The sequence below is a fragment of the Bos indicus x Bos taurus genome, chromosome 10, assembly GCF_003369695.1.
Source record: "Bos indicus x Bos taurus breed Angus x Brahman F1 hybrid chromosome 10, Bos_hybrid_MaternalHap_v2.0, whole genome shotgun sequence".
NCBI classification, from domain to species: domain Eukaryota; kingdom Metazoa; phylum Chordata; class Mammalia; order Artiodactyla; family Bovidae; genus Bos; species Bos indicus x Bos taurus.
In genome coordinates this window covers 6,107,472-6,124,201 of record NC_040085.1, presented here as the reverse complement: position 1 = coordinate 6,124,201, position 16,730 = coordinate 6,107,472, and the positions used below count along the sequence as shown (strand labels likewise).

The following is a 16,730-nucleotide window of genomic DNA, read 5'->3' as shown; positions in this document are numbered from 1 at the left end:
TAACACCCCATTCCAGTACTCTTGCCTGGAAAATCCCATGGATGGAGGAGCCTGGTAAACTGCAGTCCATGGGGTCACGAAGAGTCGGACACGGCTGAGCGACTTCACTTTCACTTTTCACTTTCATGCATTGGAGAAGGAAATGGCAACCCACTCCACTGTTATTGCCTGGAGAATCCCAGGGATGGGGTAGCCTGGTGGGCTGCCGTCTATGGGGTCACACAGAGTCGGACACAACTGAAGCGACTTAGCAGCAGCAGCAGCAGCAAAAATATATCAGGCAAGGGGAAAGAGAGAGTTACTAAACAGTGACCATAAAAAAAAAACCTGAATTATGCAAGATGAATAAGTTCTCGAGATCTGCTGTGCAAAACTGTCCTATGATTAACAATACGGTATTGTACGCTTAAATTTTTAAGAGGGTCCATTTTATGTGTTCTTGCCACAAGAAAATAATTTCATTTTATAGGCAAAATAATATTAAAAATGTAAGCTTTCTATTTTTTGCAGCATCCTTCCTCTCTAATTTGCTTTTGTATGTTACCATAGAATACATTTCACTGAAACTGTCTTTCTTCCTCAGGTGCAGTTGGTGAATAATCGGTTTAAAGGAGTGAAGTACTTCCGACTGAACACCCTGGCCTCTCTGGGCTATGTGGTTGTGGTGATAGACAACAGGGGGTCCTGCCACCGGGGGCTTAAATTTGAAGGCGCCTTTAAGTATAAAATGGTGTGTGAGCATACCAGCATTTCTCTTTTAAAGACATTTGCAGTTTTTGGTGCTTTGTTTGGTGTGAAATCCCAGAGACAGAAATGGGGCAGGGACCGTGAGTGAGTGTGTGTGTGCACATGTGTGAGCATGTGCTTGGGGCGGGAGGGAAGGTGCCAGCCGATCCTCACTAGGCTATTCCAGTCTACCTGTAAGTAGCTTTGTGGAGCTGAGATAGAACCACTTTTACATAGAAACCCCCTCTCTTTCTATTTTTTATGTCCAGTGTAGCCAGAAGGCATCACATTTAGTTTTCAGCATCCTGTACACTAGTAAGAGGAATAACTGAGATTTGTTCTGTCCTCTGTGAAGAGAGAAACCAACTGGTTAGTGCCTTCCTTGTGACAAGCCTCTTTCTCTCTACAGGAAGCTTTAAATGCTACCTTTTAGAGATGCCCCATGTCCTTTCTGCTGCTTTGGGAAATGATGAGAATCCGATGTTCCTTTTGCACAGTAAGGCAGTTACTGTGTTTGCCAGTGTATTGGACATGCTGAGTAAGACATGGGGATTTTCTCCCACAGCCAGTTCTTTGACCTTATGTTGTATTCTCATGTAAGTTTTTGTTTTTATTTTTGTTTTTGGCTCAGTGAAGTGAGATTGTGTGCACTGGCAGGCCTAGTAATACAGATAGGGTGGTGGTGATAGGAATCAGGACTATATAGGACTTTAAAGAAATTGTATGTTCAATTCCTAGAGGTAGATAATGGGCAAAGAGGAGAACAAGACCTCAAGAGTGATTCCTTCCACTTTATTGCATGAAGTTTTAAAGAGAAGTAAAATTAGTCATCCACTTAAGGGGGCTAATTTTTCATCTTTGGGTATAGGAAGGCTTGTTACAAGGAAGATGCTGACCTCTTAGCAGACAACAGAACAAATGGAAATGGGAAATACCCATATGACAAAGGACATTTGGGCTTGCAGTAGGAAAGAACTTTGTGACTAAGGGGTAACTAAACTCTAGGACAGGCTAGCAACAGAAGCTATAGGCTCCTATCTCTAAATAGAGTTAAAAAATTTTTTTCCAAGCCACAGAATCTCAATCAATAATAAGTTCTTTTCTAAAAAAAAAAAAAAAAAAACACAGGTGTTTTTAGTAAGAACATCTGCCAGCTTTCAAAACACTCTATAATGAGATTTTTATTTATCAGAATCAGTGAAATGTTCTCCCTTTTTTGACAGGGTCAAATAGAAATTGACGATCAAGTGGAAGGACTCCAGTATCTAGCCTCTCAATATGATTTCATTGACTTAGATCGTGTGGGCATCCATGGCTGGTCCTATGGAGGATACCTGTCCCTAATGGCGTTAATGCAGAGGTCAGATATCTTCAGGGTATGTGATTTCCTATGGTATTTCTTTTGCAATAAGGGTAGAATTTTCTATAAATTGAGATACAAGAAAAGAACCAATTTTCTGAAGTTGACAGTATTATGAAATATTAGGGTTTGTGTGTTTAACAGCCATGAGAAATAATAGATTTATCTTGTCAACTTGTGGGATATATATTTATATTTCTTTATCTGTATATATCTGTATGAAATACTTGTCAGCTTGATCAGGTATTAGCTATTAACAGACATATGCCAAATATTATGGGAGATAGTCTTGATTAGTAAAACCCACATTCGTATTGGATTGTTCTTATTTTTTTAATTATTGGGCTACAGCGTCTGAGGGCAGGGATCTATCTGCCTTATGCTGTATCCTCAGCAGCCAAGCACAAGGCTTGGCACATAGTAGGTCCTAAGTAAGTCTGTACCAAATGAATAAACTACTAAATATATAAGCAGTGATTACAACTTTATAAACAACCTCTTATGTTAGAGGTTGTAGAAAAATATGTTAGAAAAAAGATGCTAAAAACTGTTAAGCACATGGAAATAATGAGTAGCATTTTTCTTTTTTTAATATTTCATTAACATTTTATTTTACAGTGGAAATTATTTATTTTTAGGAATAAAAGTGACAAGGTTTTTGTATATTCAGATAATCTTTATTTATAATAACAACAAAATGAAGTCTGAATACTGCCATAATTTTCCCAGGCTTGCAGCTGTCAAGAAAGTAATTACGATATTTAAATATAAAACTGTGGGAGCCTTAAAATGAGACAAGTGTTTAGTACGTAAATATATTTCATTCATTGTTTTAAATTCTGTACTGCCAACAGAAGCTAAAAAAACAAAAAAGAAGAAAATGACTGCTCTTCCTATGTAAAGCTGACACGTGTCCCATATTTTTTTCCTCAGCTTACACTGAGGCATTCATATGTTCTAGTTCAGCCTCCTCTTCTAATGGAGACTCATGTTTATGTTTCATCCAGCCCAGGTTAAGGATTTAGCGTGTGCCACCTCTGTGGAACATGAAGCTATCTGACTCATTAAGTATCAAGTTCTTGACCTTGGCATTCCCCTTTGATTTTCTCAGTTGCCTGAGACCACAGTTGTGAGGCTAAAGCCTAAAGATAATTTTAGCCTATAAATTTGCAGTTACAGACTGTCAGTGTTAACCATTCTTTTCTGAACCACACTTGACTGTCACTGTTATCTTCTGTAGGTTGCTATTGCCGGGGCCCCAGTCACTCTGTGGATCTTCTATGATACAGGCTACACGGAACGTTATATGGGTCACCCTGACCAGAATGAACAGGGCTATTACTTAGGATCTGTAGCCATGCAAGCAGAAAAATTCCCCTCTGAGTAAGTTCAAGCTTTAAAACTAAAATTTTAAATTGTATTTTTTAAGATTGTCTTTAATAGTAAGGAAAGCTACAAATAAAAAAAATAAAACTAATATTATATGGATTACTAGAAAGCATGGCTGTTTTCTTAAAGCTGAATTATAGGCCAGTTCATATAATTTTGGTTTTTTAGGAGAAGGCAATGGCAACCCATTCCAGTACTCTTGCCTGGAAAATCCCATGGACGGAGGAGCCTGGTAGGCTGCAGTCCATGGGGTCGCTAAGAGTCGGGCATGACTGAGCGACTTCACTTTCACTTTTCACTTTCATGCATTGGAGAAGGCAATGGCAACCCACTCCAGTGTTCTTACCTGGAGAATCCAAGGGACGGGGGAGCCTGGTGGGCTGCCGTCTCTGAGGTCGCACAGAGTCGGACACGACTGAAGTGACTTAGCAGCAGCAGTGAGTTATATTTGAAGCAATTGCTTAAGTGCTAAAAGAATCTTTATTAATTAAGTATACCACTGTTTCCCTGGAGGAGGGCATGGCAACCCACTCCAGTATTCTTGCCTAGAGAATGTCCATGGACAGAGGAGCCTGGCAGGCTACAGTCCATGGGGTCTCAAAGAGTTGGACACAACTGAGCAACTAAGCACAGCACAACACCACTGTTTCAGAGTGGAAAAAATCCCATTTCTGCTTACGTATATTTTACAAATAGCATATATGATTATTCCTTTTCTAGGGACATGCTGTAATTATTGATGTATGATAATATCTTAATAGGAAATTGAACACGTTTGATTTTTTTCATTATATGTAGCATCTGGTTAATATATTACTAATTTAATATTGAAATGTTGAATCCTTATTCTAACATTACAGTATAAGGAAGTTATTGTAGTAGGTTATGGTTAGTTTTAACAAGTTAAGTAGTTTTCGCAAATACTCTATTTTACCTCATCTTCTGATATTTCCATTTCTCCAGACCAAATCGTTTACTGCTCTTACATGGGTTCTTGGATGAGAATGTTCATTTTGCACACACCAGTATATTACTGAGTTTTTTAGTGAGGGCTGGAAAGCCATATGATTTACAGGTGAGTTATTTTAATTTTCTGATTAATATAGTCATGATTCATGATTGGTTACTTTGAAATATAATAAACTATGGAGTGAGGTTGAATTTTCAGCTGTGGCCACTGTCTGCTTAAGAGAACTGAAATACTAGGCATAGTTAGCAGTGCCTCTAGTTGGTAAAAGTTAAGATTCTGTTCTGTTGAAGTCAGGATGAAAATTGGCCTGTCCGATTACATGACTTGTGTGTCTGTATCTGCTTTCAGTTTGTAGTCGTGGACAAGATGACAGGAGTCCATTCACTATCCTCCTTTGCTTTTCTTCTTCCCCTTGGAAGGGTGAGGAAATGCTACTTGATTTCATTGTAAAGGATTTTTAGGACCTGAATATATGGTCTTTTAATTTTCTTCTATTTTATATTGACACTGGGGCAGAAACCAAGTTACCCACCTCCATTGCTCCATTATTAAAAAAAAAAAACTTTTAAGAGAAACCGTTCTTCCTTTTCTTCCTTGTTTCTGCTCCTTGCATGGATTATATGCTCGTAAGAAATGAAAAATATTACTTTCCTTCTTTTATGTTTCAGTTGGCATTTCTTTGGGTAAACTCTGAGATATTTGCTGTAGCATCAGTTTCCAAGGGTCTCGGGGCCCTTCTATATACCAAACAGTTTTTCTTTATGTGAATTATGTCAGTGGGTATTGCTCTTACATTGACTAAGAAAATCTTAAAATATTTATTTATTTACCAATGATAAACTATTATTACATGTTAGCACAGATCACATTTTTTTAATGGGGGAAAAACAATTTAAAGTTTAGTGAGAAAGTTAGTACTGTTTTACATATTTATAAATCCCTTTAATATCTGACTTAATAAGAAATAACACCTCAATGCTCATATCTACTTCTGTTGTGAAATGTTGTTTTGGCTAAAGTAAATGAAGAAATTTCAGCCTCACAAAATACCTAGCTAAGAAATGGGAGTAATATTTTAGCTTTTTCAGATAATAATAGCTGTTCTTTGTTGCTGCACTAAAACTGGACAAATGGTAGTTCTTAAAGGTTAGTTTTAGTGTAGAATCCGAAGCTATATCTGTAAACTTCTCATGCTCTGTTATAGTCTGTTGGGTGGATCTTGTACTTCAGATGCATCTTTTATCCATGCATTGGTCATCTGGAAAACACTGGTTCACTTCTAATTGTTGACTCATTTTATCATACAATATTTTTTAAATCACATACATTAATACTACCACTAATGCCAAGAGAAAAGTCTTCCAGGTATTGGAAACTCATGAAATAGTAGTTGATAGAATGCAAGTTTTCCAAAATTCTAATTTTCACTTAAAATCTCACAATTTATCACTAGCAGCAAATACTGTCAATGTTGTCTTTGAAGTAGCCAGCTATTATTTTTGAGAAAATGTTTGCCAAATAGCCAAGTCTAAATCACCGTAGATGTCTTTCTTTCAAGTGAGAAAATGGAGTTCCATTTATAAGCTCAGTTTGAGAGACCCTGGCAATCCAGTGGTTAAGATGCCACACTTCCAGTGCAGGGGGCATGGGTTCGATCCCTGGTTGGGGACTTAAGAGCTTGCATGCCTCGAGGCACAGATAAAAGAAAGAAAACTCAGTTGTACAAGTCTTTCCCTTCAGACATCCTGTAGCAGAAGTGCTTTATGCATTCTGCCCGTTTTATCACCACAGAATATAAAAAGACCTCTGCTCAAGGGTTGCAATTTAATAAAATTCTAACTTCTGCTTAAATGAAGCTGGCATTTTTTCTTATTTACTAAAGTGTACGTCACTGATTTGATTCATGCTAAGGCACCAGCAGTTTTACCCACCGTTGCCTTTCATTATCAGTGCAGATGCCAACACAGTGAATAAACGCTTATTCCTTAATGTCTTAGTTTTGTCTTAGTTTTGTCCTGAAAGTAGTTTTGACCCTGTGTATCCCTTGAAAGGGTTTCTGAAGACTCCAGAAGTCTGCAAACCACACTTGGAGAACCATTGATCCTTCTGTAAGCTTAGTGATACATAGGGAATTACAAAAGGAAGAGGGGCTTCCCCAGTGAGATGCCACACTTCCAGTGCAGGGGGCGTGGGTTCCTACCTTGGACAGGAACTAAGAGCCTACACATCGTGGGGCTTGGCCAAAAAAATTTTTTAATAATAATAAAAAAATAAAAGGAGGGGAGCCTTTACATTGGAGGTGTGTATGCAATATCTTGGAGAAGCTCTGCTCCATGTTATTATTCCTGTTGAGAATCTCTGGAAAGCTTTGGAAGGAGATACTAAGTTCTTATTTTTTGTATTTTGATTTGGTTGTTGTTTTTTAAGATCTATCCTCAGGAGAGACACAGCATAAGAGTTCCTGAATCTGGAGAACATTATGAACTGCATCTTTTGCACTACCTTCAAGAAAACCTTGGATCACGTATTGCTGCTCTGAAAGTGATATAATTTTGACCTGTGTAGAACTCTGGTGTACACTGGCTGTTTAACCAAATGAGGAAGTTTAAATTTAATCAATAGAGAATTGATCATCACATTTTGGTACTTGCCACATAACATCTACTTCTGAAAGTACATCTGGTGCCACGCAGGTGTTTACAGCTTGTGGATAGTAATCTCATACCTTAACCATACACACACAAAATTAAATGACACGTATTTCTAAGGGACCCAGCAATACCTTGAGAATCACTGAAAGAAATAAGACATTAGCACTATGTATTCATACTACCTTATTTTCATTTTTAATAGCATTATGAAACCTCATGGACTTAGTGTATTTTTACAGTATACTTCGGAATTTGTTAAAATATGATGATATTAGTGATTGGCTTGGTTCAATTCCAGAATCTCTGACTAGTTACAGATTTGATAGCACTTAAATGTAATTGAATAGCTTCTGCTTCGTTGCTTGGGGTGTATCCAGCATGTTATAAAGTAATCACTATTAAACCTATGACTTAACCAATCATTAACGATTGTTCAGGGTTAAGTTAGTGGCCTCCTAAAGACACTTACTTTGTTTCATTCAAACTCTGACCAGTTTTTAGCCAATTTAAATTGTATCTAGTATAAATGGTTCTCTTTAATGATATGACCGAGTGGGTTTTTCTTTTCACATAAAGGCAAGTAACTGTATATGTAGCATGATTATAATATTGATAATTACAGGCAGGAAAATTTTAATCAGATAATTAGAGCTTAAATATTTGCAGGCAGTTCCTTTCCCTTTGGGAAAAGAAAAAAGTACACATTCACTCGTATTCTTCAGAAAACTTAATGGTGCCATTTTCCATTGGGTATTTTCCTCACTGAAATGTTCCAGAGTTTTAGGGCAATGGAAGGGAATTTTGGTGGAGTCGGGGAGACCAGGGTGTGGAGAATGGCAAGGAGAGGAGAAGGCAAGGGTCTGCTTAAGAACTAAGCAGAAGTATAATCTGACCAAAAATACTCATGAAAAAGTTTCAGAATTGAAATTTAAACTCCTAGAATATTAGCTAAGGAAACCAGAATTAAGAAATCACTCTCTTGCCAACAGTTACAGACTAACATTATTCAGGGGAAGAAAAGCTCCTTACAGTTACTTTTACATTTCAATTCTAATTTTTTGTTATTTTCTTCTTAATTTTGGAAGCCTTGCAAATTGAAACTTTCTTGAACCTTTATAAATTATTTGAGCATCATTTAAATATTGTGATCTTAAAATACAGAGGTTTCCAGACAACCTCTTAACCATAAACTGATCCCCAGCCAGCCATGACTCTCTTTTTCAGTGTTCAAAGCTTATAAGCGATTTCTTGAGTGGTCATGACATGTTCCTGATTTAGCCCTAGAGCTTGACTATTAAGGGAGCTCATAGTGCTGATTGGGATCTGTCATCTTAGCATCTTAGGGTGCTAGCTGGGTCACATTGGAGCCAATGTCAGAGAAGGCACCCAAGAGTTTGACCCTTTTTATCACAAGCCTCAATGTTCGGAAAGTCGTTATCAGTACTTCTAAACAATATTCCAAAAGAAAAAAATTTTACTCTCTCTCACCATTACAGAGTGAATAGATTCCTAATCCTAGAGAGCACAGCCTCCGTTAGTAAAGATAACTGTGCTTGAGACGTGGACCTCATCTTTGAGGGCCACATGGGAGGTGGGAGACGTCCAGAGGTGGCAGGGTGACCTGGTGGTTCTGTCCACGGAGGGGGGTTGGGTTTTGCTGTTTTTGTATTTATACTGTATTATAGGTACCACACTTTTCCCAATGACTGTATATGTATGGATTTTCTTGTTTATGATATTTTCCCATGCTGAGATATGTTTATATTCTTTTCAATGTTAAATTAAATTGATTTGGGTAATATTCTTCCCCAAGAAAGTACTTTCCCCCATGACTTAAGTTTGTATCTGATTACTGAAGGCCATTTTTGTTTGTGGACCTCGTTGGCCTCCGAGGATATATCCTTATATAATATGCAAAGTAGAAATGGTATACAGTAGCTTTTAGACAGCCGTTCATTTGAAACCTCTTACCCAATATGGCTGTGTTTTCAAAATGGCATCTCGTATTTTACCAAAACAAACCTTAAAGGAACCTCATGGACTCTCAAATTCACAGATATTTTCCTTTTGCATCTTGCCATCTGCTTTCCTCCCATCACAAGGAATGCTTCTGTTATCATTCCCTGTCAGTCAGTTAAAGGCCATTCTCCTTCTATAGAGAGGGAAAATACCTGACTGAATTTGCATGCAGAAAGACAACTTGACTGAATTTGATTTTTAAAATCAATGGGAAAAGCATAGTCAATTCAGGCAATCTGTAGAAACCTCACTAAAACTATTTGTACCCTATGTATGGGCAACAAACTAAAAGGCAAGAGTATAGCAACATTTTTAGTGAGAACCAAAAAGCTCTAGGTTAAACATCAAGGGGGAGTTTTGCAGGTTTGATAATTGAGTGCACTTGAACAGCCATCAGGTAGGTATGGTTGCTTGTGTGTTGAGCAGGGAGACTCAAGATCTCATTCATCTGGATGCTTTTGAAAAGAAATGCACTCTTGAACCTCACTCTTAGAAATTTGGATTTGGTTGATTAAGTGGAGACCAGGAATCTGCATTTCTAACAAGCTTTCCAGGTGTCTCTAAAGCAAGTCATTTGTGGAGCTACTTTAAGAAACTCTCCTACAGGACTGAGTTGGATTAAGAAAATAATAGGTGATTTTTACACTGGACTGATTTTCAAGAACGTAAAACAATAGTCAAGATAGCTCCTCATACAGTAATTATTGGCTGTTTCTTCACTGTGAAAAAAGCAGAAGGTATCATTAACTGTATCTCCCCTTGGTCTGGAGATTAATTTTGGAATGAAGGTTTTTCCCTCTTGCTGTTCCTGGCTTGTTTCCAATGCCTCACACATAAGAGGAAGAAGTCACAATGCATGCATGATTTTTCAAAAGAATGAGGTAATAGGTAACTGATGCTTACTTTTACTTGTTTTATTTCTTGAAGAAAAGTGTATCCCACCTCTCTATAACATTGTCTCTCTTTAGGTGGAATGATTCCTATGAGATCTCTCATTATTATAGAATTACAGAACTTTCAAGCTATTATATCTTTGATATAATCTGATGTTCTCATTTTTTAGAGGAGGAACCTCCATATAGAGAGGAGAAAATATACCCGTGGCCACACAGCCCCTTAGTGCTTTGTCAGTGCTAGACTCCATCCAGATATCCCAGCTCATGGTAGTTAAATGATATGTAGAAAAGGCAAATTTTTAAAGAAGTATTTATTAATATATTCCTATGAAACATTTTAAAGATAACATAAAATGGTTAATTTTTCCATTCTGAAGTAAATGCTAAGCATGCTTATTAATGAAGCAGTACTTCTAATTAGTATATGACATTCTGAAGTTAATTAAAATTGTTAAACTCAACGTGTCTTCCTTGGTGTAGTGGGAGGTTTGGGGCTTGGGATATAAAGTGCTTGTTTAAGCCTAGGAACCCAAATTAGAGCTATTTAAAGTAAGCAAAAAGACATAGCCATATCTAAACTAAGATATGGAAGCTGAGTGTCCATTCCCAGCAGACGTAGGAAACTTTCCTGACTCTCACCTTTCCACAGCCCAACCTCACCTATCCATCTTGCAGCCTAAAATATGAAGGCATGTTAGTGCAAGGTGCTGGCTGCAGTTTTTTCTTACTTTGTCAAAAAACAATTCTAGGTAATCATTTAAGAAGTCCCTCACAGAGAGAGAGAAGTAGTGTTTGTATGTTTGTTTTTAAATAACCCAAATACAAGTTTATGTTGTATTCAGCACAATTGGAGTTCAGGTCTTTAATTTTAGAACATAAAGTGCCTGCTGTTTTAAGCGTTGACTTGTATAAAAAGAACTGCATGTCTCACTCCAGTAAGTTTATGGGTTTTCTCATTTTCAGCTACATGGCTTTTAATCATGTAAAGTGAAACCTTAGTTTTGTTGCATTTTATTACAGGTTCTTTGTTGCAATAAAGATGCTGCTAAAATTAATTGATGTAAATGTCCCTTTTTCCCCCATTCCGCATTTGTACACTCTTGCTTTGACTAGTGGCAACCGTGACTGGTTAAAACACACAAACAAGGTCCTGTGCTTGCAGTGGAGAATGGAGACTGCAAGGTGATTGATTACATGTGGTTTCTAGTATAGGTACTAACCAAAGATACATCCAGGCTTCCTTGATAGTTCAGTTAGTAAAGAATCTGCCTGCAATGCAGGAGACCCTGGTTCGATTACTGGGTCAGGAAGATCCCCTGGAGAAGGGATAGGCTACCCACTCCAGTATTCTTGGGCTTCCCCTGTGGCTCAACTGGTAAAGAATCCGCCTGCAATGCAGGAGACCTGGGTTCGATCCCTGGGTTGGGACGATCCCCTGGAGAAGGGAGAGGCTACCCGCTCCAGTATTCTGGCCTGGAGAATTCTATGGACTGAATATTCCATGGGGTTGCAAAGAGTCGGATACAGCTGAGCATCTTTCACTTTAAAAGATGCATCCAGACACAGAGGGTGATGTGTTTTGTATGTGTAAGTGGTTCCCAGCACCCAGAGCTGGTACTCCAAGGGTGGGCGATGCTTGGAGCCAGTGATTAGCATCTCCTCCCTGAGCAGCTGGCAGTTTCTCTGGAATACCTCTTGGAGTTGACAGTGGTTTCTGCATGCTCCCTAGGAAGTTACAAGGGAGTTCAGAGTAATACTTTCCTCAGAGATTTCTTTGGCAATTCTCTGGTCTTTAAGGGCAGAACTAGAGAAAAGGTGGAGGAAAGAAGCAGATGAACCCCTCTAAAAATAGTAAATTTATATTTGTCTCATAATTCTTCCAGAACAGACCTTCAGTTTGGATTCTATAGCCCTCTGAAGTTGTATGCAAAATACTCCATGAATGAGTGGGGGTGCATTCCGAGGAGCAGGGCTTTCACATCAGATACTCAAAGGGATAATGTTTAAAAAAAAAATGCTGTGTTCTATATTATGGTCTTTAAACTTTATATATAAAAATTTAGAAATAAAAGATTAAACATCCTACTGCCATAGACCTATCCTTTTTCCCTCATGACATATTTAAAAAAAGGAAAAAAAGACATTTAAATGACTCTGGGATAAACTAAGGTGCACTAGGTTAACCTGTTGAGGTTACTTTTAGCCAGAAATGATCAGCCAGACCCACCCAAACTAAAGAAATTTAGTGCCTCAGCGCACATATAATTTATGGCACTCCAGGTGAGAAACTTTTATAGACTATGATCTCTTTAATTTACCCAGGATTATTGCTAATCAAAAATCAGCTTTCAAACTGGCCATAATCATCCCACAAAGCTGGATGGCAGTGCAGACTTGGCAGTGGCTCCTGGGCTCCAGGGTCCTGTCAGAGCAAGTGTATGACCTCAAGGCCTCCGACGGCCCTCTGGCCTGACCTCACCCACGCAGTGGTTATGAGAAATAAGGATTGATCCCTTGGTGCTTTGGAGGGAGCAGAATTAAAACAATTGCAGTATAAGGATCCATAACCATAATTTTATTTGGGGCTTGGAGCAATTTGGGGAATTAGCAGGATTTAAATAATCAGCCTAGTTCTGTCCACAGATCTGGTGCCCTGGCCATGCCACCCTGGATGGGGGTGAGCTCTCACTGAAATGGATTACATGGGATCAGCTCTGACACAGGGAATGAGATTTCTGAGTTTGTGTGCACCTTGCTGAAAGATACACCTAAATTGGCTCCCTACTTGAGTTCTTGAAATAGAAGTTTGGGAACAGGACAGTGTCCTTAGCCAGTGTCAGGAACCCACTCCCTGCCACTGCCCACACCTGCACATCTTCACTGGAAAAGCGCTCTGCGGAAGGACATGGTTAAGCGTTCTTCTCAGACTTCCCTGGTGGCTCAGATGGTAAAGAGTCTGCCTACAATGCAGTTCGATCCCTGGGTCGGAAAGATCCCCTGGAAAAGGAAGTGGCAACCCACTCCAGTATTCTTGCCTGGAGAATCCCAGGGACAGAGGAGCCTGGCGGGCTACAGTCCCTGGGGTCACAGAGTTTGATGCGACTGAGTGACTAATACCTTCACTTCTAGCATTCTTCTCACAAGTGACAGTTATTTGCAGGAAGGTCCTCCGGCCAGGTAGGTTCTGGAAACCACGGTGCTCTTCTGTGAAATGGATTTTCCATGTTGGCTCGGTTTCTGGGCACATGTATGGCCACAGTGCCATCCCTCAGCAGGCATGTGAATGCCACCCTCTGTACTTAACGTACTTGGGCACTTAATGGTGTGTTGCTGAGCCATGTCATTGTTTTTCGTTGTCTCAACTGTCCATCCTCATTCCTGTCTCTGCTCCTACCTCCTCAGTCCAGAACCTTCAATGTCATGCTGGGTTGGAGTAGAAAGTGAAGATAAAAAATTCCACCTGGAGCTGGAAATGGCAACCCACTCCAGTATTCTTGCCTGGGAAATCCCATGGACAGAGGAGCCTGGCGGTCTGTAGTCCATGGGGTCGCAGAGTCGGACATGACTTAGCAACGAAAACAACAAAATAACAAGTGGCATCTGAAGTTTCTACACCCAAGGTAATCTGTGAGATGAGATGTGATGTTTGGTCCCCTCATATGGAGTCCTGTGTTGATTAAAAAAAAAAAAAAAAAAGCATTAAGGATGCTTTAGGAATGCCCATCACTCAGAGGGCAACGATTCGTATTCCAGGCTCTGAGCTCCTTTTGTAAAACCCTATAGACTATTAGCTATTTGAAGTGAGTGTGTAATTGTTCAGAACATGTGGATTTCATGTATTTGAGTTCCTGTCCAGTTGCTGTCAGTTTTTCTTCTGCTGCCAACTTGTGACTCATGAACAACTAGGATCTCTTGTTCTTTCATTTCAGGGGCTGTTCCAGGGCTCCAATTAGTAACTTGATTATTACAAGGTGCTGAATATGTTGGTAACCATATTGTTATATACCTCAAGGAAAGGATTCAGATTTTTATTTTTAAAATATTTTCGTTCCCTTCTCTTTTGAATTTTATATCCATGTATCAGCTCAGACATGCCTAGCCTATAGATGGGGATATTTATTATGAAATGGGCATTTTTTTTAAGAGAATATTTTGCTTGAAAGGCAAAGGACTGAAAGATTTGTAGGTTGTTGATTTTGTTACTTCATACTGGAGCTTTCAAGTTTTCATTAAAGTTTTGTTTTCTACTTAAAAAAGATTTCCAGGTGACTTTCTTCAGAGAAGGAGAAATATCGTATGACATCCCTTATATGTGGAGTCTAAAAAGAAATGATACAAAGAACCTACTTACAAGACAGAGACCCACAGACTTTGAAAATGATCTTATGGTTGCCAGGGGAAAGGAATAGTTAGGGAGTTTGGGATTGACATGTACCCACGGCTATATTTAAAATGGATAACCAGCAAGGACCTACAGTATAGCACACGAAACTCCACTCAGTGTTATGTGGCAGCCTGGATGGGAGGGGAGTTTGGAGGAGAGTGGATACATGTATATGTATGGCTGAATCCCTTCCATGTTCTGAAACTGAAACTGGCACAACATTGTTAATTGGTTATACCCCAATACAAAATAAAAGGTTAAAAAGAATTCCAAATGACTTCAAAGAAGCAGTTGCCAACTTCACTGACCAAATACAGTAGCAGTCATGTGCCAGGCCTGTGTAGACCATGAGGAAACGAAGATGGAGAGGACCTTGCCCTCAGCAGGTCCTCAGGACCGACTTCACCTCCCACCTCACTAGTGCACTCGGCAGAGCACTGCCACCTCCTTAACGGCATGATAAATTCACTGTCTCACTCCTGTCCCTAGTCAAATCCACTCGACACTCAAAGCCCTTGTCACCTCACGTTCCCTCACATGGTCTCTTCTCTCACCCACAAGCATCTGGAAAGTTTCCTCTCTTCTTTTAATTAGTAGAACACATGCTTTGAGGCCAGACCCAGGCTCCTCTTGGTACCCTACAGAGCTTATATGAGAGTCTCCCAGCCAACATGGGTGGTATTGCACAATGGTACCAGCGTCAGCTTTGGAGCCTGGCTTCAACCCTTGCCTCTGCTACTTGCTATCTTTATGGGCTTGTGTATGTTTACACAACACTCTGATCCTTGGTTTCCTTAAGTGAGAAGTAGGAATAGTAGCAGAACCCTCCTCAGTGGGTTATTGTGAGGATTAAATTCGTCTAATATACTAGAAGGCACTTGGTGCCTGGCATGCAATAAAAGTGCTCAATAAAAATTATCTTAGATTTAGCACTTAATTTTATACCATACTGTTTGCCTCTGATTTTGTTTCTGCACTTAGATTGGAGACTGTTAGACTAGGCACTGTATTATACTTGGTTAACTCTCCCCATCATACCTACTATAGCCAGGTAGGAATCACTTATTAGATATTTGAATATCAAAAAATTTTTAATGAAAAAATTATTTTGACCTCCCCTATATGGGATCATCTAATGGGAGAAAAGTTATGGCCAACCTAGATAGCATATTGAAAAGCAAAGACATTACTTTGCCAACAAAGGCCCATCTAGCCAAGGCTATGGTTTTTCCAGTGGTCATGTATGGATGTGAGAGTTGGACTGTGAAGAAAGCTGAACCGAGAATTGATGCTTTTAACTGTGGTGTTGGAGAAGACTCTTGAGAGTCCCTTGGACTGCAAGGAGATCCAACCAGTCCATTCTGAAGGAGATCAGCCCTGGGATTTCTTTGGACGGAATGATGCTAAAGCTGAAACTCCAGTACTTTGGCCACCTCATGTGAAGAGTTGACTCATTGGAAAAGACTCTGATGCTGGGAGGGATTGGGGGCAGGAGGAGAAGGGGACGACAGAGGATGAGATGGCTGGATGGCATCACTGACTTGATGGACGTGAGTCTCAGTGAACTCTGGGTGTTGGTGATGGACAGGGAGGCCTGGCGTGCTGCGATTCATGGGGTTGCAAAGAGTCGGACACGACTGAGCGACTGAATTGAACTGAACTAAATTGATAGGTTATAGGTTCCTGAATACCCATCCACCAATCTATTTGTAAGACTGCAAAAGAAAATTCTGCCCAGATTTAAGCTTTTAAGGCTCCTCTGAAATGTCATTGGAATTTCTATCCTTTGTCCCCCACTGAGGCTTTAGGTCTGGAAGAGTGGTACTTCTGAGCCCTGCTTGCAGTCACAATTGCCAAGGGAGCTTATAAAAAGGTGGATGTCTGAGTCTTTCCTGGGGTCAGTGGGGGAGGATGTCAGCCGTATTTTAATAATTTTTGATAAGCTCCCTAGATGATACTAATGTACAGCCAGAGTAATGTAGGACCTTTGAGACAGAGCATTGGAAGACCGCATTCATGGAATGTCAGAGCCAGAACAGAAATCATCTTGGACTTCCCTGGTGGTCCAGTGGTTAAGAATTCGCCTGCCAATGCAGGGACATGGGTTTGATCCCTGGTCTGGGAAGATGCCACATGCCATGGAGCCACTAATCCTGTGTGCCACAACCACTGAGCCTGCGTGCCTTAGAGCCTGTGCTCCACAACGAGAGAAGCCATCACAGTGAAAAGACCGCCTACTGCAACTAGAGAAAGTCCATGCACAGCAGTGAAGACCCAGCACAGCCAAAAATTTAAATAAATAAATAAAATCAGTGACCCCTCCAATCATTTTAGA

The 16,730-nt window shown here is 39.7% G+C and overlaps 1 protein-coding gene across 5 annotated transcripts in view; it reads left to right on the top strand.

The window, feature by feature from the left end:
- DPP8 (dipeptidyl peptidase 8) overlaps window positions 1-11,066 on the top strand; it is a 54,335-nt gene extending 43,269 nt beyond the window's left edge. For 4 of the 5 annotated variants that reach the window (XM_027553000.1, XM_027552999.1, XM_027552997.1 and 1 more), the window contains exons 17-21: window positions 584-730; window positions 1,950-2,102; window positions 3,327-3,469; window positions 4,439-4,550; window positions 6,873-11,066. In XM_027553000.1, the coding sequence (XP_027408801.1) occupies window positions 584-730; window positions 1,950-2,102; window positions 3,327-3,469; window positions 4,439-4,550; window positions 6,873-6,995 (678 nt within the window). In that variant the 3' untranslated portion in view covers window positions 6,996-11,066. Of the gene's footprint in view, window positions 1-583; window positions 731-1,135; window positions 1,323-1,949; window positions 2,103-3,326; window positions 3,470-4,438; window positions 4,551-6,872 lie in introns of those variants that run through there. The other variant, XR_003512979.1, reaches the window with a different exon arrangement.
- Window positions 11,067-16,730: the final 5,664 nt, after the last annotated feature.